At 37.8% G+C, this 22,312-nt stretch overlaps 1 protein-coding gene across 6 annotated transcripts in view; it reads right to left on the bottom strand.

The window, feature by feature from the left end:
* The window catches only part of EYA1 (EYA transcriptional coactivator and phosphatase 1), a 166,556-nt gene that overhangs the window by 6,808 nt on the left and 137,436 nt on the right, over nt 1-22,312 (bottom strand). For all 6 annotated transcript variants that reach the window (XM_042786225.1, XM_042786227.1, XM_042786226.1 and 3 more), the window contains 5 exons: nt 6,667-6,725; nt 6,311-6,471; nt 5,988-6,102; nt 5,569-5,690; nt 3,470-3,570 (listed from right to left, as the gene is read on the bottom strand). In XM_042786225.1, the coding sequence (XP_042642159.1) occupies nt 3,470-3,570; nt 5,569-5,690; nt 5,988-6,102; nt 6,311-6,471; nt 6,667-6,725 (558 nt within the window). The remainder of the gene's footprint in view (nt 1-3,469; nt 3,571-5,568; nt 5,691-5,987; nt 6,103-6,310; nt 6,472-6,666; nt 6,726-22,312) is intronic.

Raw genomic sequence — 22,312 nt, 5'->3', positions numbered from 1 at the left:
TAAGCGGTCGTCTTTACTTCCTACCCCCAAACCTGACCAGCACAGTGTGACTGTGAGCTTAAAAGCAGTGGCATATTGGATACCCATTTATATTCTATTTATTGCTCCACAAAGATTTATGATTTTTCCTCCCAATTTCCCTCCGAGGCAGCATGACCATTTTGGAGACAAAGAGAGAGGCTGATTTGCCCAGGCTCTCCCGAATCACCTGATGTAAAATCCAGCTCCTCAGTGCAGAGAGCCTCCTCCTTTGTCTCCTCTCATGAATTAGAAATCCTTTGGAGGATTCTCCTAAATAGAAAAACTCAGGGCTTGGGTTTTTTCTGCCTTACAAGTATTTCCCGACTGTGTCTCCAAAGGCGAAGGCAAAAGATGAGCTCAAACAAAACAAAACAAAGCGAAACAAAACAAAACACAACTAAACAAAACAAAACCGACAAAAAACACAAACCAAAACACAAGCCGAAGCAAATCAAAACAAAATGCCAAGACAATGGAGTCTCTGGCAGAAAACACCAGAAACTTATTCTGCGAATAGCGGTGTCACCGCAGCGGCACCCAGGCGCGGCGGCTCTGACCCGCACAGCACCCGTGCCGATGCCGGCCGCCGGCCCGAGCACCCCCCGGCTCTCACACCCCTTCCTCGCTCCCCTCCTCTCCCTCTTTGCCCAGGGAAGCTGATCTGAAGGTAGCAACCTCCGCGTGAACGCTGGCATTACAGCCAAGCTGGCTGGTTGCTGAACCGATCCAGAAGGGTACGATTATTCCTCAGTCTGAAACGCAAATGTCCCGAGAATTTTAATTGTTCTTATAAAATATTTTGCTGGAAGTGACAGCTAACCAAAGGTGTTGATACCATGGCTTGTCCTGTGCTACGTGAAACGCAAGAGCGTGTGGTTTCCTCAGTGTATTGTATTCATTTTCATCAATCGAAAGAGGCATTTTATGAAAAAACAGTCTATGCTAAAAAAGTTTCTCAAAAGAGCAATGATCTTTTAAATGGTATTAAAATTTTTCTATTATTGAATTTTCACGATTATGACAACAATGAAAAGAATTTAAATGTGTCCTTTATTTTTCCTATTGTTGTACTGACTCAGGATTTTCCATGAATGAAGGACATAAATGAAAATCTGATTTCTAATGAAGCAATTGATAAATTATTGGTAAATTATTTTCAATAACAAGCCTTAACTTTCTTATCTGCTAAGCTGGAAGTTCAGCTCTTTTCACTAAATGAACACTGAATAAAAAATCTCTCAAATGAAACAGGTTTGAATTTATACGCTCACTTACATGTACTCCTTATAGTTTATGTGTAATCAGTGAAGCGCTGTTTAAAGAAAGGTGTACTGTTTACACTCTAAGTAGTGTAAAGAAACATACATATACTAAGGGCTTCATCACAGGCCAAACCCCTTCAGCAAAATGCTGTGCAAAGAGATAACACAGAAGCTGTCCCTGCCCTGAGGATACCACAAAGCCCAACGTGCTGGTGAGAAGGAAGGTCGGAAGGAACCAGCTAACAAGGTTCAGGGGATAAGCAAGGCAATGGGGTACACCATGGGGCAGTTACACCACTCTGGATAGATGGGCTTTGGGTGTTTTTGTAGGGGTAAATCTCCCCCCGTTTTGTTTGCACGCTCCAGAGAAGGTCTAGGCTTTTACTGTTTTCTAGTACAGCGGTACCATTTATTCTTTAGACAGGGCATATGTCGTTAAACTGAAGCTCAGGATAGACTACGGTGCATTGCCATGCTCACTCCTCCTAATAACCCTAAAAACAACCTGAGAAGCAGACAACCAAAAAAGCATCGTCTGAGCTGGGAGCAGCTCCTCGTACCACAAGGCACTGCGTGGTTCTTGCTCTGGCTGGATGCAAGGGCCGAAATTTAAGAGACAAACCCTGCTTTCACAGTGTGAAATGGTGACTATTTTTTCAGTGGAGTAAGAAGCAGGACAAGAATCACAGAAGTATTTTCCTTAATCAAATTAATAGTTTCTGCAGAAAGGCAGGGCTGCTGGTCTACTTATTGACTCCTCTGGCATTGCTGCAGCAGATAATTTAATCCAGAGCATCTAACATGCTTTGAATCTGAAAATTCCTTCCACCGAGAAAGAATACATAGAAGTAATGGCACAAAGGAACTTTCTATACTGCTACTCCTCTTAGCGACTGGAAAGGCTTTTTCTTATGCTTTTCTGAATCATGTTTCCTGTTGAAAAAAGCATTGAATTAGATAATGTTACCGAAAGGACTACTCCTGCCATTATCATATACAACACTATTTCACCGAGCAACAGAAAAGGAACAAAGGGAAGAAGTTTTTTTTTCCCCTGATCTTAAATGCAGCTTTTAAAATGTAATCATTTACAGCGGGAAAACATTTCTCCGCAAAGATGAAAGGCATTTCTGAAGGAGAAAGGAGCAAACTGTTCCCGTCAGTCCACCAAAGGGATATATGAAACTGAGACTCTGCGAAGTGCCGGGACAAGCCAGGAACCTACCCACAACGCTTCGGGGGCACAAAACCCAGATTTCATGAAGCAAAACCAGTCAATAGTTGTTAAAACGTCATGTGGACTAATTAGTTTCACTTTTCCACTTTCGAAAGGTACAGTGGAAACAGATATAGAAGTACCACAGAGTTTCATGATAAAACAGCAGCTATGTAAAAGTAATTTACCTGTAAAAGGAAGAAAGAACAGAAATGGCCATTTTCCTACTCTTTCTACTATTGTTCAAATAGCCAATATTTATGCCTCATTCCTCCAAGCAAAGACTGTATCTGCTGTGCTTGGGTAGAATAGCAAGGCTAGGAGTACAGTGGAAAGTATTGCTTTTTATGGAGCTTACTCTACACTGGGGAAAAAAAAAAAAGGTGAATTTTTCCCTTCCCAGAGGAAAGCAAAAAATAATAAAGACATAGTCAAATATAATCCTCTGCTCAGTTAACTGAGGTTATGAATGCAGGACAAGCCACAAGTAGTTACCTGAACGCAGAATCCAAATTATGGACACACAAGAAAACTGAAATTTATGTATGCCTACTCCAGTCCTACATATCTTTTCAAGGTGTGACATATACGTATTTCATATAGTCAAATAGCATGCTGCCTTTGATCAGCAAGAATTGCCATTTTTTGCTTATATTCATAACATCCTATGTGGTATTTTGGGATGCCAATGAAAACAGAACTATTAGTTCTTGGCACAAAAGCCGGGGTCCATTTTCTGGCTCCTTTTTGAAATACATCAAACATACATAGCTTAATGTGTCTTTTGGAGAACAGCAGGGCACATTATTATCTACAGTTTTATGCAGCTTTCTACTAGATACGGTCAAAACATATTTCATAAAGCAAAGATACAAAACCCAAATGTCAATGCATGCTGTCCCATGTCGAAGAAAAGACAAGTTTGCTTTCAGACTCCTGAAATCAACCCGTACTGAAAAAGGGCCATTACCTTTTTTGCGCCTTGTTCTTCTTCGACACCATCCCCTATAACAACATACACTACTTTTCTTCCAAATCTTTGAATTATTCGCTCAAAACAACTTTCTTTTCCTGAAAGAAATAGATCAGACTATTCAGGAAAGGTGGTGATGGGATGACAGCAAATAAATCACTTTTTAGCCCGGATCTCCCCAACACTTTGAAAATACAAGTAGAGCTACTGGGAGGGAAGAGCCTCTCCCGCAGGAGGATGTATCAAGGCCAGTTGCAGCTTTACTCCCGCCACAGTGGCTGACAGGCAACCTTAAAAATCTGCTCCATGAGGTCCTTTGGTACACATGCCATTGTAGACACAGAGGACTAGAGGTCCGCAATATCACCTTTCTTGTCTCCTTCCCTAATCTGAGACAGGTTTTGGGGTGAATTTCCCTACCAGGAGAATTCTCTATTGCCTGTTTACTGCCAGTATCCTGAACTGAGCAAATTGATTGAATCTGAGTTGAAATTCTAGCTTTTTCTCCACAACCTGTGACAAGATTAATCACAGCTCCTGAAACAGTAGTATCCTGACTTAGAAGGTCACCCAAAAGATTTAGATTTAAATGCCTGTAATCCAATACATGGACAAGGTCCTTGATCCTGCACTGGGATCCATTAATGTGGCTCATTAATTCACTGCATAGACGTAGGGACATGATCCCAGTGCTTCAGTCCTACACGTAGGTACTGATACTGGGAAGCTTCAGGTACTGGTATACTGGGAAGCCAGAAAAAAATGCTTACAGTTGAGCTTTCTCAGCTATCCCCATTCTGAAAGATCACTTCAGTCTGGTCATGGTACATGCTTACCTGCGCGTCTACAGTGACCAACAGGAAAAATCATGGTTTTTCAGAACGGTTATTTCAGCCACAGAACAATACCAGTGTAAGAACAAGTAAGTTGGAAATTAAAAAAAGGTTTCAAGCCAGCAGAGAAGCAGAACTATTCAATGACTTCCTTTAACAGTAGCACGAGGCATAAGAAAACTCCAGCACTAACTAGGTTGAAATGGTGCTTGAAAATTATGAATCATGTCATGTTACAAAAATCACATGATTTCATGTGACAGTCAGTGACTGAACACATTTTCCAAAAATACCCTTCTGTCCTGTGTACGTGAAGTCACAAGTGAATATTTATTAAAATATGTTTTAATTAAAATGTGTACTGAAAGTATTATAATTCTAAGTTTTAAATTACTTTAAAGTTTTGACAGATGGTACTATAACATTTCTATTCAGGAAACAGTTTTAAATCTCTTATGGTAATGCTTTCAAATTTCTACATAAAACTCTCAACCAAGTTTTTTTTTTTTAAAAAAAACAAAACCAAACAAAAATAACCCACCATTTCTTCTTGGCCATTTGAGCTTCCTGTATTATAGATACTTAAGAACACATGAAAAATGTTTTCATGAAGCCCACAATTTTGAGGGAATCTGAGACAGAACAGATATGTCATAATCACGTTAAAAACTACAAGCACCGTTGCCATCTGGTCCTATGTATTTCTACATACTCAGAATAACATCTTTTATATCGAACCAGAAAACAGAAATAAACATTTGCCCGGCTGAAGCTTATTACAGTCAGTATGAATGAACTTAGATAATTACACTCTGCAGCAAAACATTCTTGCTTCTGGTAAATTGTTTACCAAAACTTGCTCCAGAGCCCATAAAAAAAAATGGAGCCAGGGCTTACCTTTACAGATTTTCTTCTGCTAATGTGGGGAGACTACAGCACTCTGTACTTACAGTCTACTAAAAAGCCTTCTCAACTGCTACATAGCCTCAGAGTTTTGAGAAATGATGACAAAATAGTAATTATATTTCCTCCTAACAGAGGCAACATCAGCACTAATAGAGCTATATGAAGCTTTCTGTGCTGGATCATGACAAACATTTGAAAAGCACTTTTAGGAAGCTTTAGTATGAAAAGTGTTTCATGAGATGAGTTATTACTGATCTCTGTCTTTGCTACAGTGAATGCATCCAGAAATAAATAAAGATAACAATATCTTTATAATTACAGCTTCAAATGTATCTCAACATTATAAAAATAGCTCACCTATTTTAGTTGCACTGTAAATATTCTCTATGGGAAATACAACCCCTAGTCCATACAACAAGACTTTTGCCAGAGCTGGAATTAGCTGAGTAGTTGTTACAAGAATGTTCACACAGTTTGTCCTACGGAAGAGAAAACGCAAACATCCTTTTTTTAACAAAGCAAAACAGAACAAAACAAAATAAGGAAAATCTTATCCCTCCCATCAGAACCCTTCACTATTATTATTGCCACTTACAAATAAAGTTATTTTTTTCCACCTTACAGGAGAGCAAAGGCAGAGTGGCATGGTCAGACCAGAGCAAGAAATGAGAAGGTCATCTAGGTTCAGCATTTTGCCCATCAGACCAGGCAGCCTCTTCTAGATTATCAACAGACATCCTAGAACTTCCTAACTACCCCGTACTCTCCATACTCACCTTGAATGAATAAGGGTGAGTGCTTTCAGTGCAAGTGTTAACCATGAATCCGTCAAAGCTTCAATTTCTGCTCTTAGTTGTAACCAAGCCTCTCTTTTTGCTGGACCAAGAAGACCTGTGGAGTAGATAAGGGCATGTCTGCACCAAAATTAAGTAACGTTCTGTCATTCTCCTTTGCTTTCATTAGCTCAGATACAATTTTCCACACACTGCAAACTAAAATCTCACTAAACACTACCACGTTAAAAAAAGAACAGAAATGAAAAGTTCTTCCCTTTTACTACTTCTAATCTATATTTGTTAGATACTCCAGAGTCACTTGCCTCCAACATTATTTTTGTAGGTATTGTATATTTCTTTTACTCGTCTGTAGCGGAAAGCCAATTTTCGCATCCAGTCCACTCCTCCACGCACCCCCGTCGCGAGGCACAAATTCGCACTGGTGGCGGCCGCGGGAAAGCCGTCTGTTCCGAAGTTATAGGTGCTGGTCAGAGATAAGAAAACCCTCAGATTAACAAAAGGCAGCAGTCTGCATTCAAACACCAGCTACTCACTTGGCTGGGTTGCAAAGGCTAACAGCTAAAAAGCGAGCAGGCTACTGCAAGTGTTACAGCAGTTCATCAATTTCTCACGAGGGAACTTGCAAAGCAACGTTTTATCTTGTTCAGTTCTCTTGTACCTTAAATCTTGACCGTTGTCGTCTGAAGACACATCATCAATGTGAACCTGGTCGCATTCCTAAGGCAACAAAAAGACTTTATAATTTTCTCAATCTTGCAAATCTCGAAAAGAAAGCTATAAAAAACTACGAACAATCTACTCATCAGGAATATTTTAAATTGTGGAAATCAGTAGATGGCAGTCTTGTTAAAACAACTATTTTACCTATTCCTTGTGCTCATTTCTTAGAACAAATGCACACTATCATTAGCTACTACTGTTAAATGGCTTTCCAAAAACACATTTTTGTGTTTAGAAAGGAAAGTGGTTAAAAACAATTAGCATATGTGTTCCATAAACGTTCTTGTAGCCTTTCAGGTACCTTAAAACATCATGCTGCTCAAAGCTGATTCAGTCAGTGCATAAGTGTAACTGAAACCAGACATTTTGGTAAATGTAACATATTAGAAAAATTAAACCTGATGCTAACCGCCAATGAAATTATGACCTCTGATTGCTGTTGAGCCACACACCAACATAGCCTGAGGCCAGTGTTTCAGAGGAGCGCAGACGAAAAATCTGTTCCTAGTTTGCCATTCATTTGAGAGTTGTGAGTTTCCTTCTCTCTCTCTGGTCTTAGTGCATGAAAGCAGCATGCAAAGATGAAGAAAATCTGAACAGAAATAGCCAAATCAAATCATCTTTCTTCAGTGACTTGTATGCAAACTAACATGGCACATTCATAATTAGCTTTGTCCATCACTAAATTAAAAATCGTAATGCATATTGTTTATCCACCAAAAAAACATTAGAACATTATTATTAACAATTTAACTTTTGGCAGGAAAACAAATAAACCTCTGGTACTCTAGATCAATCTCAATTCAATGCCGGAAACAATAATGGATTTCAATTATTTTAATAATTTCCTCTTCTCCCTCTTAATATGAAGTCCTATAACAAACATGATCTATTCTAAACATTAAAATATATTGCAATCTTTTATTTTTGTGTTACTGCCTTCCCCTGAACAAATTTTTCTCTCTCTATGGATTTGTGAGGAAGGGAGGGAAGATAGAAGTGGAAAGAAACTCAAACCAGCTGTTCCCTAACAGAATTAAAATCATGACCCTCAACCCTTTTTCTAAAACATCTATTTTCCAGCCAACCCTCTCCCAGCAAGCAGCAAGCTCCAAGGAGGAAAAGACTTTGACCCTGTAACCTTCTCCTCCTCTCCTGAGGTCAACAACCTCAGATAAGAAAAAAGCTGAAGAATTCTATTTGGCCTCACATGATGGCTGTGGATTCTAGATTTTTAAAAACATAGGTCTACAAAAAACACCTCAGAAACTTTTCAAACACTTTGAAGAGCAAGGTGTGGTCTTTAGCACTTGTACAACATGTACTGATTCTTACTGTAATACATACTCTTTTGTATTTTACACATAGGTAGCTTGTGCTAGAGAGAGGGGTAAGAATGACAACCAGTACAGGAAAGACAGTACTACATTTGCTCATATTTAACCACCATACAGTGAATTTCCTCCTCGGGCAGACAAAATGTATTAGATGTGCAGACGCAGCTGAAACTCCAAGTGTGAACATATGTTGCCAGCCTTTGAAAATCAACTTGGCTAAAAAAAAAAGCCAGAAGCTTCATCAGCAAATTACCAAACTCACATAAATTAAGGGGTTTTTCTGGTTTAAATCTGAAAGGAACTGTCCATCCAAATGCCTACAAAGTTAATGACTCAAATATGAACTGAGTGTAAGCTAATGAAGGGACACCCTGCTGAATCTGCAAGTTTTTAGTTGCAGTGACTCTTCCATTGCTCAGTGACTTCTCAAAGTCTCCATGGATAGAAAACTTAATCTTGACTTCACAATGTAGCAGTGAAAATTATCAAGTCAATAGCCTCCTTCCCCAGTTTGGGAACTATGGATGACAACTAGAACAAGTTGTTTGAGAAGAAGATTCAAAATATAAATCTGGGAAAAATAAACATTTTTTTTTAGCAACCACAAAACTAAAGGACCAAGTAGAAGGTCAGCTTCTTGCTGGAACAGTTCAAAGGAGTAACTCAACAGACTTACAACTTCAGTTTTCTCAGGAAAAAGATAGAGGCAGGAAAGATGACACCACTACATCTTAGATCCCACAGTTAGAGAGGACCTGAGGACTTTTAATTTTAACTTATACTGCAGGGTCTTGGGTGCATCACAAGCCCTGAGAAATTACAGACATTTATTCCCCTTTGTCTAACCATATGCTTGGTAGGTAGAAAGTGAGAACTGAAATGATACGTTAGAAAACAAAAATCATGGTATCAAAAGAGGGATTTTGGAGAGAAAAAACAGAAAAGAAATCAGTCTAAGAATGGGTAGGGCAAAGGTATGGAAACAGTGTCAATAAAGTAAGAAAGTGAAGAAAAGGTCACAGACATCACAAATTTCAGGTGAAATACTGAATATAATGGAGAGAGATAATGTCCTCTTTCATCAGGAATAAAGGAAAAAAAAAGTAAATTCAGGAAAGGAATGAACCAAAATTAAAGCATAAGAGATACACGTTATAATTTGGACAGGATTAAAGACTAGTGTGATTGACACTACGTTACAAGTAAAGGAAGGTCACAAACAGTGCACAACTATTTTGTTCCTATTGAGTGGCAGGACACAGCTTTGAGGCTAAATGTGAGCTTTGAGTGCCAGGTATTTTTTCACGCTGTCTAACTGACTCGGACTTTGGGCTAATGAGTGATGGGTGCATTTTTCAACCCCTGAACATGGGAAGGAAAAACATGCATTAGCAATTGCTCTTTTAGCAGTAAAGTTATTTAGGAAAACCTCTTCAAAGACACCGATTACCTGCCCACCATTAATTGATTTGGTCCAACCTTCCTTCAGAACAACTTGTATTTGTTTTCACCTGCTTACTTTGTGTGCAACATTTTGTTTGTGAGCAAAGACTCCCCAAGACGCTGTCCAGTCCCCTGATTAGTTAAAAGCAAGCACCCACACATTTAACGTTTAAAAATAGCATTTTACTCAATATGCACCATACTCAGGGATATGCTGAAATTAAGTTTGACACTGACCAACAATTAAAGTATGCACTTCCAACCAGGATATTTTTGAAAAGGTATATTTTAATAAAAATATAAAGACTTATAAAATCCTTAGGTACTTCCCAAAAAGCTAATTGATAGGAGCCAACTTAGAGATAAACAGCCATTCAGAACAAAAAAAAAAAAAACAAAACAAAAACAAACCAAATCAAACTAAAACAAACCTGTTTTGTTTGAAGGTTTTCCCATTTTGAACTTTTCCAGATATATTTGACACTTCTGCAAAATTTTCTTGGGAAATACAGTTATAGTATTCTCCCTCTAATTTCTCTGGCAAAATAATATCTAAAATGAATATTGAAAGCCCTTGTAGAAACACTCGAAATACATGTTATTTATGCAGATGTATTTTATTACGATAGAATCAGTTTAGCAGTCAGCTCCAAAGCAGAACATTAAAATTGTTGGATTCTCTTTTAAAATAGGCTGAATTGGCAAGTAAGGAGCAAAATATCCTGTGGCTTATGTTTAAAGATTATGCAGCAAGCTGTGTTTTGCTCCTAAAGGTGTTGACCTTGCAACTTCAGTGTATTCAGTTTGAAATCTTCATGAGGGACTACAAGTGATGACATGTTTGCACTGAAGGTTTGGATTTCAGTCAGACAGGCTGAGATGCAGCTCTGCACTTTGGGATCAATCCCCGGAAAGCAGAATGCACTTGGTGTAGTTCAGGGATAACATTTTCAGAAGAGCAAAGCGTCTGAGGCATCTAAACCCTATTCCCACCTAGGTCTTTTAAACTGCACTGATTTTAATTAAATCCTTGCTAAAGTGCTTAATTCACATTTTAAAATGAGATTTGGGCTACAAAAGCATACAGAAGCCTTAAAAAACCTTATTCATGGTGCTGCATGAATGTTCTGTATATGAGGGGCAGACATGGGATAGGACAGGTATTTGCAAAGGGTAATTTAGTGTAGGGAAGCAATGCTGCTCTGATTCAGATCTCTGCTGCAGATCCCTTGCAGCCATGGCCAGCAATCATAGGGCAAGTTGGTCAGAAACCCGGAGTGGTTGTTTTTTCTCAGTTGGTTTTCTGTGCGATCAGCACACCAGCTTGACGGCTGCTGTGGGAAATGGTGGGAGATTGGGGCTGGGTAGTGGGAGGAGGACTGGCCCCCCTGGCAGCTGCCCAAGACAGCACCCCCAGAGCTATGTCAAGTAAGTGCCACCTGGGAGCTGGGGAGATTTGTTCAAAAGGCTTCATGGAGAATTACAATTTCAGAAAGAATTTGAGGCAGAGAGAAAATTCATCTTCTGCAAAGGGAGAGAACAAGTCTTTTCAGTTACGGAGCGGCAGCAGGAAAGACAGCAAGCTGTGAAATGCAGAAGGATTTAAAAGCCTGTAGGAGCGAGACCCCAGCAAAAGCTATTGTCTAGGGAGATAAAGGAGCCATTTCCTATATATATTTAAAGTGCAAGTTTGAATGAGGGACAACGCTAGAAAGGTGATATAAAACATTAGTAACAAGCTCAAAGCATGCTAAAAGCTACGATGTTTATGACAATACTGGGGGTTGTCTGTGGATTTACCGATTAGCCCAGGGGAAAATGAGGGTGTCAGCATGTGTAACTTAGCAAATCTACCTATAGTAGTTTAAGAAGTTACAGTCCATGCTGTCCTTTGTTGTTCTCCTGCACAGCTGGCTTGCACGGATCTGTGTTTGCGTCCCTCAGACCTTCCAGTGCCAGCTGGTAGCTTAGCTTGAAACAAATCTCCTGCAGCAGCTCAATTAAACAGACACTGCACAGAGTAACTGAGAATTGTTTCTACGCTCCCTTCCATCAGCTCTGCTTTGGGGCTTGAAGCAGCAGCACATACATGCTTGCAGGAGCTCCTTAAAACTTCTTCAGTCATTTGCTAAGTGAAAACATGTCTCCAGTGAAATGCAGTAAGCCAAAGAAAAACAACAATCGAAAATGAATGACTAGATGAGTCTAGCTTAAGACTTGTACATGGAAAGGTTGTGTCTTCTCCCTCCTCCATTCCCAAAGCATTTGCTAACTCCTTCCTGCTAACTTTTCTTCCTTCTCCTTTCTGTTTTTGTATAATGAGCCAAAAACTCCCAGAGATGCTCCACAGTCATCATTCACAGCTCTTAAAATGACTGGACCTTCGTAGTCTTCTGGAATCATTCCTTTAAACTAACTTAAGATCTTTATAAAGATTCATATGCAAAACATTAAGTTATGGCAGAAATGTTCTGCAAATATTTATATTACTTTGCTCCTTCACTACCACCCGTCAAGTTGTGCACCTCGGCCATAATTATATAAAATATGCCTCACTACTCAATTTACTGTAGGAAAATTAATAATAATAAAAAAAAAGAGATTAAGGCTGTTACAAGAGTTCCTCTTATCTGTGCCAATACTAGTGGAGTGATGTAATGACTAGCATGCTATTCCTCTACATTTCTGTGTTACAAAACTAACAAAAATAAATCTAATAATTCTGCTGTCTTTGAATAAATACTGAGTGTAGTCTTTGAATAAATACTGAGTGTAAGATAACTCTGGAGAAGTTTGCACATTATGAAAAGGAATATTGTGAGTAGTATTATGAACATAACCTCAGAGAATGCCGAAGTATTACAGTCCCAAATCTGCTGATTATAGCTAAAATACATTTCCACATTTGGTTAATCTTCTTAATTTAACGTGAGAAAACTAATACCAGGCTGTCAACTAATTGTTTCAATACTTTAGTCTGCAAAGTCAAATGAGAGAGGGAACACCCCCCTCTGCAACAACCATCCTTCAGAACAAGCTATTTTCATTTTGCCTTTACATCAGCATGCCCATTGAGACAGCCTGGAAGCTGGCCAGCTCGCAGGAAATGATTACTAGGATTCTCTGTTCCTCTCATATCTGTCATTACGCAATTATATCCACTGCTTCATTTTCCCTACTGAACAGTAGAGAAATTTGGTCATGTACATGTGAGAACAGATCTGGCAAAACAAGTTAAAGCTGCAATCCTTTATAAATGTGATGTATCTGAAAAAACCTTAATTAAAAAGAAAATCCTCTAGTGTGAAACATTGTGGGGTTTATGCAGTTTTTTTACAACAGCAGAATCTCTGTTTATGTCTTTTCCAGAAGTAAGATATATATACCCTTTAAGATATATAACCTTTTGGATTATTATCTGCTGCACAAATACTCATCACTTCTACAAGCCATCATAATGTTCTTCTTTGGAAAACACAGGTTTACAGATTGCCAGGGAAAGTTTTTCCAAGCAACAATTGCGTATTCCAAAGCCAGTCTCTGAATGACCATTTTTAATTATAAATGTTTCCACATCTTCTTAGTTATAGCTGTGATTATCTTCCTGAAAAGTAAAAAGCAGATTTCTCCAAATAGTCTCTAGTCTAATTTTAGAAAAATAACATGCAAGGATCCCACCATTATTTAATAGTAGTCATTAAACTTGACAAGTCAATCTCCGGTTTTTACTTGACTAGAAGGATAGAAAAATCTCTAGTATGTGTACAGGTTAGAAAACTGACATTACAGAGGACAACACACCTGCATCCCACATATATATGTTTGTATGGCCTGTGCCAAATGCTCCTCTACTGTACTTGCTAAATATACAAAAACCTCAGCACTTCCTTTCAAGCCGAGGCAATAAAGGCTGAAGTGCTGAACTCCCTAACCCATCATCGCGGAGTGCCTGTTAACATACAGCACAAATCCATGTGAAAAAGCAGAGACTACGGTTCGCAGGTTCTCAACACTGGCACTCAATTGGCAGGACCTGTCATCTCTGTCTAGCCTGCACTCTGTGACCCTAACATTTTCTCTTCTTTCCCACCACAATTATTCGGCGCTGAAGAAAAAAGGTGCAGATTACCTGTGGGTCAGGCACAGGATATGAAGAACAAAGAGAGTTCTTGAAATCCACTTCATTCTGTCTGACAATTTGTGGATGAACAGTCAAGGAATTAAATCAGGCTGTGAAGGTTTTCAAAACACTCCCATTTTAAACTTAAGACTATAAAGAGAAGCTTATAGTGTAAAGAAAAAAAAAAATCACAACAAAACCCCAAACTCCACCTTTTACTGTTAAAATAGCACATCATAACAAAAAAAAAAAATAAATTCAAGGCTATTAGCTATATAAACTATTAGCTATTATAAATACTGATGACTAAGAGCTAGAACTATTTAACCAACTCATTTTCATAGCCAATGACTTAGGGGCACTCTCCCACACCGAACACATAACCCTTTTAGAACGCACAATGGATATCATTCTTTTCTAATAGAAAAAGTGATTAAAATCATATTTTGCTTGCTCAGATGAACAAGTGCATTTGGATTAAATATGATACTCCTAACGTAAACAGTGTTTGTTCCAAAATAAATACAGATCTTATTCTTTAACTTGTGTTTACTGAAGTAGCTACACTAAAATCAAGGTTTACATTTTCATTTCAGCTGCACCTTGTAACTGAAAGAATCCAATTTAAAATAAAACATGACCTAGAGAAGTATCTATATAGCAACTGTAACATGACAGTTACATTCCCACAGCAAAAGAAAACTCTATTTTCCTAGTTCTCTTTACCTTACAAGTGTCATGAAGCAGATATTTCAAGAACTGATAGTGTGCTGGTATATGTTACTCAATACATTGAAATCTTTCTATTGAAAAAAAAAGGGAGAAATGTAAAATCCTATCTCTAGGACAGGGGCAGCAGAGCTCAGGACAATCACAGTAACCACAGTCCTCCAAACCCCAGAGCTTCCTTGCTTGCTTTAGGGTGTGGAGTTGTTGTTCAGGTTCCAGTTCAGAAATACTCCCTATCATTCTGAATATGCTCATTACATTCCAGTTGTTCAGACAAGATATAACATACAACTATTCTATCTCTGTAATGTATGATCTTACTCAGGGAAGTGTTTTGAAGTGCCTCTCTAACAACCACTTTTTGCTACAGCTCTGGCAAAATAATTTGTTATTCTAACTCTGTATATTTTGCAGAAGAGAAAGGAAGAGGAGGGTGTCAGAGAAAGAATTTTACCCATAGATAGAAACGGCCAAATAGGACGCAAATTTATCTGTTTAAAGAGTCTGTGTCACTCCTGGAAAGGACAGTGTTAAGTTAAAAATGTCAAAATCACTTTATTTTAAAAGTTCAGCACTTCACATTGTAAATACCTTCTGTACGACATGATTCATGTTATCTGAGGATATATACTTTTGTAAAAAGAAAAAAATTCTATGACTAATGAAAGCCAGTGAAAATAAAATATGAATGTGTTTAAAGAAGGAACAAAAGCCATGAACTTGGTCAGCATGTCATGAATTATTCCCAAACGTATTAACTTGGACGTATACTTTTAGGAACATAAACATTTTATTGAAACTACATACTGAAGGCTGTTCAAATATATTTAAATTTTAAACAATTTCAAAATTAAACTTAGGAAGAGAATGATTTTTCCATAGAAGCCTGAAAAGAATGTCTCATATCTCAGGAAATGAGAGGTTCACATGGAAATTTTCACAAGAAGATGTAAACTCTCTCTTTCAGTCCCGCGTGACCAATTCATTTAAACTTGCTGTGCCTTGGTGTTGTTGATGATCTCCTAAATGCATGTGTTTAAATGAAAGCTACAATGCTTTGGGCTAGCACGTCTCCCATCCTTGTAATTATCTGCTAATGGGACAAAGACTGGGATTAAAATTCTCTCTGCTAACTTTGCCAGTACAGACAGCTAAAACTTTTGCTCCCTGTGGCAGCCTGAAGACCTTTGCACAACACTTTGCATTTCTCTCCTTCCTTTTCTTTTGCCCCTTGACATTGTGGGGCAGATGTTGATCCCTGCACCTCTGCCCAGTGGCAGAAGTAGGGAGCGAGCTGAGGGACTGCTGCCTTGCCCAGCTGGAGCAGAGGATGACTGTCTGCTTTGACAGAGCTCTGGGAATGCCAGCTGGATAGGCAAGAGCTTTTCTGCCACCTTACATTCAGACAAAGTGAGAAGCAACAGGAAGGTAAATGAAGTGATAAAATGAGGCTCCTGCATCTTTCAGCTGAGCTGTACGTGTGCAAAGACCACTCCATCTGATTTTCTTGAGAGAGGAAATCATATAGGGTCTATTTTCAGTGGCACCCAGTATGAAGGTGATCACTGGACACATGAAAGGAAGGAAGTTACGTAATTAATAAGTTGCATAAGACTATAGGAATGATCTTCTCAAGTAAGCTGAAGGGGTACTTGTTATTCCTCGTAACTCTAACACTCATGCACCACAGCAGCACATTCCACAACAGCCAGGCATCACGCATTTTGGATGGGTCAAAGCTTTTAGCTGGGTTTTGCACACACCAGCAAAGCCACGTTTCTGCCTTTGAATAGAGACTTTGTTGTGCATTTCTGTCCATTTACCTACGGCTACATGTGTGGAGTAATATAGTCCCACCTTCATGAAATGGAACTTCATGAGCTTTCTGCAAGTCACCTGTGGTTGTAGCACAGTGTAGATGAGAAACTATTTCCAGTCATTGCCTCATATATCTATCAGGGAAAATTCCTTATGATGATTTGTATTTCCTTTCTTTTCTTTCCTTCCTTCCTGCAGCAAAACTGAGCTGTTCTTCAACTGCCACTGTGGAAAACTAGATGCAAATAGATGGGCTTTGTGTCTCAGCCTGATTGTGCTAAGATAAGCGCTGTGATGCCTGCTGGAAGGGAGTCCACAATCATTGATGGGTTCATTAGAAAGTGAAGTCTCCTGCTCTTTATAGGACTTAAAGTACCTTAAAAATTAGGCTTGCATCTACAAATAAATGTAGTGCTGTAAAAAAAGAGCTCTACTGAAGCTTTTGGAATAAAGACATTTGGCTTTCCCACAACTCTCTGTTGCTGAAGGTGAACTATCAGAGGTTGAATCTCGAGCTTCTCATATAAAGCATACCTAGCCACAGTCCGGTTGGGAGGTTCCCATTACAGACATTACAAACATCAGGCGGAGGCGCACTCTTATTTCAGCCAAACGAGAAAAGGCATTTTTGAATAGATATTCCTCTGTAGGACCCTGGATGACCAGGGATTAGTTCAGCTGCCATCCTTACGGTATTTGAGGATGGGAAGGAGATAATTCAGTTGGCTCTATCTGAAGTTTTCCTCTCTCTGCAACCATCCCTTCCATCTCACCAGGAGTAGGGCTTATTCAACAGCCTTTCCTGTAATCTTTTTTTCAGTTTGATGGCCCAGAAATCTATTTTCAGTAAGCTCTACAGTCCTTTCTACCTGTTTTTGTAATAAATGACTACAGTTGTTTCTTATTCAACATCCAGCTAACCAGTTAGGAAGTAAAGGGCCAAAGGTCCAGTAAGACTTCCCAGGATCTATCCTCCAATCACAGACAAATCAGACTAACTCTGCCAAAGTCAGATAGGTGCCTCAAGGAAAAAAGTTATTTCTCACAGTTGTCGAACCAGACCTAGTGGTCTGAACATGAACTTCTGTCCATTATTCATGGTTAAATGAAGGTCATCTGGCAAAGCCCATCACTTTATGACTGTTGTGTTCTCAATTTTTGTATTTCCAGCAATAATATTCACATGATCAACATGAATGATTGCCTTCAACACTCACTAAGAGCTGATTCTGCTTTCAGCTGCATCTTTAGCTATCATGCTCTTTTGAAAAATACTTTCAAACAAAAAAGTATTTCTTCACAGAATGGTTTTTGAATATTTCTAATGAAGACATTTAGAATATTCAAGAATGTACATGCTATTTTTCTTGCTTGAGAGAATGTGAAATGTAGTGTTCTCAAGAAATATATTTTCTTTGGCATCATCTTAGTCTGTATTTACTTTTGGGTCAGTAAACCACCTGTTTACCTCAAGAGAGGTTAATCTCCGTCATCAGCAACACTGTTGCTCTGTACTGCATAAATGCCTTTTTTTCCTGACATTGGCACAACCAGGTTGATTTTCTTCCTTGCTGGTACATCATTGCTGATTTCAGCGCAACAAAGGAAATTCATGCCATAATGCTACACTGAGGTCTTGCAATGCTCCGAGACAAATTCACAAATGAAATGTTTTAAATAGAACTGGGGTAATTGTGCATGAGAGAAACAAAGAGCAGGAAGCACTCAAAGCTGCCGTGTTCACCTCTTAAACAGCTGCTACCTGTTGTTTAAAAAAAAAATCTCAACCAAAATAGTAACCTCCTCCCATCCTCCAACAACTTTATGAATAGTGGACAATCAAAGCCCCAAAAATTTGCTGTATGGTTTTGGGAGAATCATTAAATTATATGTATCTTTACTCTTCGTCTTGAAAGGAAGATAATACCAGCTCTAATGGCAGTGCTGCAGACTTATATCAATGGTTTAATCTTTGAAGCATTCTGCAAGTTTATCACAAACTGAACCTAAATGTAGTAACTGTTAATACTAAGTTCATTAATATATTATTGCATGTACACCATCACACTTTCCTTCTAATAATATTATTTAAAAAAACCCAAAGAAGTTAACAAATAGAGAAGGGATACTAAGAAATAATAAAAATTATGAATATTATAATAATAACCAGTAATTAGAAAATAATATTACAATCTAAACAAAGGAGAAAATTTTTCTCCTTTCTCCTGAATTATTTTAATTCACACATACCGATACTTTATGTTATCTCGAGGACAATGGTATAACTTTGCAGTAATCTTACTGATTTCTGAAGAATTATTTCACACCCCTGCAACTGAAAGCCTAGAAGTCTCACTTGCTTTATGGACAAGAGAAATGGGAGCTATTAAATGATACACACAATCACAAGTAACTTGTTTTGGAACAGCAGTACTTAGAGGAGCAAGACTGATTTACTGTTGTTCTGATTTCTTCTTTTTCAATGGGTTATCCCATCATTTTGTAAACATAATTTGTCACCAACACCAGCCAGAGTTCTCTGTAACTACTTTTTGCCTTTCTTTCAGATCTGTTATCCCTGCTGAGAGAATCTACTAAAGAAGAATTTTTCATACTGACACCAACTGTAGTCTTGCTGTGAATAACCACATTCCCATAAAAATCATTCCATTTATTGCAAAGTTGTTGGCAGACCATAGGAATAATAGTCAACTCAGGAAACCTTTTATCCTGAAATCACACAGCTTAACCCTTTGCATGACTATATGAAGTTTATACATAAAAGCTATATTACCACACTGCTGATTTAATGCTCTAGTAAAAGCATTTTTGTTGTTAGCAAAGTTTTAAAATTATTTTTTCACAGTACTTCTTTTTTTAACTAAAAAGTTAAAAAAAAAAAAAGACTGAATTGGAATCAATCAAGCAGTATTTGGATATTTTTCTTAACATACAATGCTGTATTTAAAATTATAGACTCTTTCCCAGTACATGAAACAATACATTAGCATAGATGCTTGAGTGTGGTTTTGATTATAAACTAAAAATTTACAGTCATATGAAACTTTTTTTCCTACTTTTCCTATCTTCCTATCGTAAGGAAAGATGCATGAATTTACAATATAATGGAACAATTAGAAAAAAACCTGTTTGCTTTGTGATTTTTTTGTGGAAGATACTTCTGTTAGTCATTATATTTGCTTTGTTAAACACCAAACTAGTGGAGATCAGATTCAGGAAAGAAACATTAGTTTTGTTAGTCAGTCCTCTTGACAGTCTGAGAGTCAGAGGTTGCTTGTATTCAAATTTCTGTCTGAATTTATTAAAGTGATGGAACAAAAAAAGTCAGTGCATGTTTTCACTGTCTTTTTTGTTCTGTTCGTCAACCCTTTTTCATAGGTAATTACAGCTTGATTTATGCTTTATTCATTTGACCAAGGCCACAATGGGAGCTTTGGACTTGTAAATGCACCTTTAAGAAAAATATACACATTTTGTTCCAATAAATGAATTGAAATATTTGACTCCTATTTTTAAACTTTTCAGTCAGAGAAAATTCTTAGAAAACCTCTTGAGTTATAACTGCTGCTACAATTGGCTCTCCCCCTTGCCTACCAATATTAGGGAAGGAGTTATTCCCCTGTGTATCCATACTTAACATTCGCAATGCAAGTTACACAAATACGCAGAACAAAAAGAGGAGATCCTTCAACTGACTGAAATTATTTTCCACAGTTCAGAAAGGATCATTTGCTTAGATATAGCTTATCTTTCTTGTGGCCATAATATTTCAGCTGAGCTCAGGACCCATGTCAGCAGCCTGTACCCTGCTGTCAGTGAAGATGTAAGAACCATCATCGCCCAACTCTATAGTACTGCAGGTAATGTTCAGAAAGTTCCTGATGGACTGCCCTGTTCCGACTGGACAAGGATCTTGGTAAAAAAAAAAAAAAAAAGAAAACAAGTACTCTATTCCCTCAATAGATTATTGTTTCTTTTGTTAAGCTTTTCATTTACATTTTTAAAAATCCTCATTAAATCCTCACACTTTAACAGCACACATTAAGATCACTTTAGTCCACTACAGTATCACCCAGCTTCTTGACCATATCTAAAGACAAATTTTAAAAATACAATTAACAGCAGTCAAATTTTACTTTAAAACACAGAAAAATAAAAGTGATACTGCCATGAGTAAAGGGAATAATCCCCTCCCCCTTTCTTTAAAGTTTCATTAGACCATTGAACTGGATGAAATTCAAATAGAGGCCTTATTGTAACCACACTGAAACAGTAGAAATCTCCTGAGACCATGAAACTCAAACATTTTGGGAACCAACTTCAAGCACTCCTTTCGTGCTTTTAAAACGAAATGAATGAAAGACAATTCTTAATTTTTCTTCCTGTAGCAACATCTTAATATGATTCCTACAAAAACCCCAACACAAACAGATGTTTAAAATACATGTGTATGCATATTTTCTTAAAATTTAAACTACAATCATAGCAGTCACATGTAACCACACCAGCACAAAACTGAGCCTAGGCTAAAGAGGGTGATAGAAACTACCTACCATGCATACTGCTAAGATGCTCATACCATGGTTTCAAATCTTTGTACTTATGTGAGCAGTGGCTAATGTCCTCTTATCATGCAAAATGGCATGTAAGGATGACACCCAGTTTTGTGCAGCTTTCCTACAATAAAAGGTACATCGTTTTCAGAGACTAATCCACTTAAAACACTAATCTGGATAATGCAACCCTCAGGTTTACAGATTAAGATAGTACCCAAATTAACACAAAGAGAATTTTTAAAAGGTGACTATTCTGTTTATCTTCTGGGTTTTGCATTGGAAGAGTCCAGTGAGGGAAAAAAAAAAAAAAAGGTTTGACTCAAAGTGGTGGAATCAGCACAAAATAACTGCATTACGTGAACCGAAAGGGTGGGCTGGGAAAGATATTTGAGTGTAAATTAATGTTGATTTTAGCTGGAATAACTTGCACTCTTCAGCACTTGCAGCTGCACCAGGGACTTGACTGGCTGTATGAGATTTTACACATCTGTCAGCTTAATCAGAGACCAAAACACAAAATCTACTGCTCAGGAATGTTATTTCAATTTGAGAAACTTTTTAGATTTTTAGGTTATAAACTAATAATGGATTACTTAGCAAAGTTATGAGTGTGTTATGAATGAGTCATAACTACAGCATTGACATCTGCAGTAGTAGATAGACTTTTGTTCAGTGATATTCATAATACTTAAAGTAAATGTAAAAAACATTTTGGTCACAACAGTTCTGTGAAATATTAAAAGCCAGAGAGAAGCCTCTCTACACAAGAATAAATGGAAAGCAATACATTAATTAATAACAACATTAACTGCTTTTACCACTAGTATCAACTATTTATTCATTCATTTGGCATCACTGTTCTATTATTTCAGACTTCTGGGATAATTTAAATAATAAAAAAGAGTCTATTCAATTTTGAAATTAAAATTCTGGCACTAAGAGGCCTTTAGGATGGATTGCATAATCACCTAGTTTTGGTTCTAACATGCTGAACCATCAAGCAGTGTAACACATCTGTGCTTAGAGCACAATCTGCATTGGCAGAAGAGCTCTATGGCATGTATCAGGGGACTTTGTAACCCCTCAAAAGTAAAAATTCACTAAGGGCAGGTGTTTATATGTGTGGGCAATATGACGTAAGCCAGTGTTTTGAAATCTGCTAATGGACTGATAGCAAAAGCATGAAAACAGACTGCAAATGTCTTAGTCTGTTAAAAACAGTGATTTTTGCATCTCTGAATTTCCATCAAGTCTTAGACAAGTTTTTAGAACAACTATATTGTTTCATTATTGGTTACAAGAGAATTTTCAACGCACCATCTCTTGTCATTCATTATATAGCAATTTTTATGTTACACTTCAGAGCCTGCCATTGCAGCACAACACTAAGGTTTTTGTTGCAATTAAAGCTGCCATACCTGATGTAGATCTGTGATTCCAGTAACAGACCCTGTCTATGAACTGCTTTGATGCAGATATTACAATGACTTCCAGGTACCTTACCACTGCCCTTCAATACACTATCTCCTGTATTGGTGGATCCTTAAATCTGGTATTTTA

The sequence above is a fragment of the Tyto alba genome, unplaced genomic scaffold (assembly GCF_018691265.1).
Source record: "Tyto alba isolate M040663 unplaced genomic scaffold, T.alba_DEE_v4.0 Super-Scaffold_9, whole genome shotgun sequence".
NCBI classification, from domain to species: domain Eukaryota; kingdom Metazoa; phylum Chordata; class Aves; order Strigiformes; family Tytonidae; genus Tyto; species Tyto alba.
Note: the sequence above shows the minus strand (reverse complement) of the source record. Positions and strands in the feature narration are given on the sequence as shown.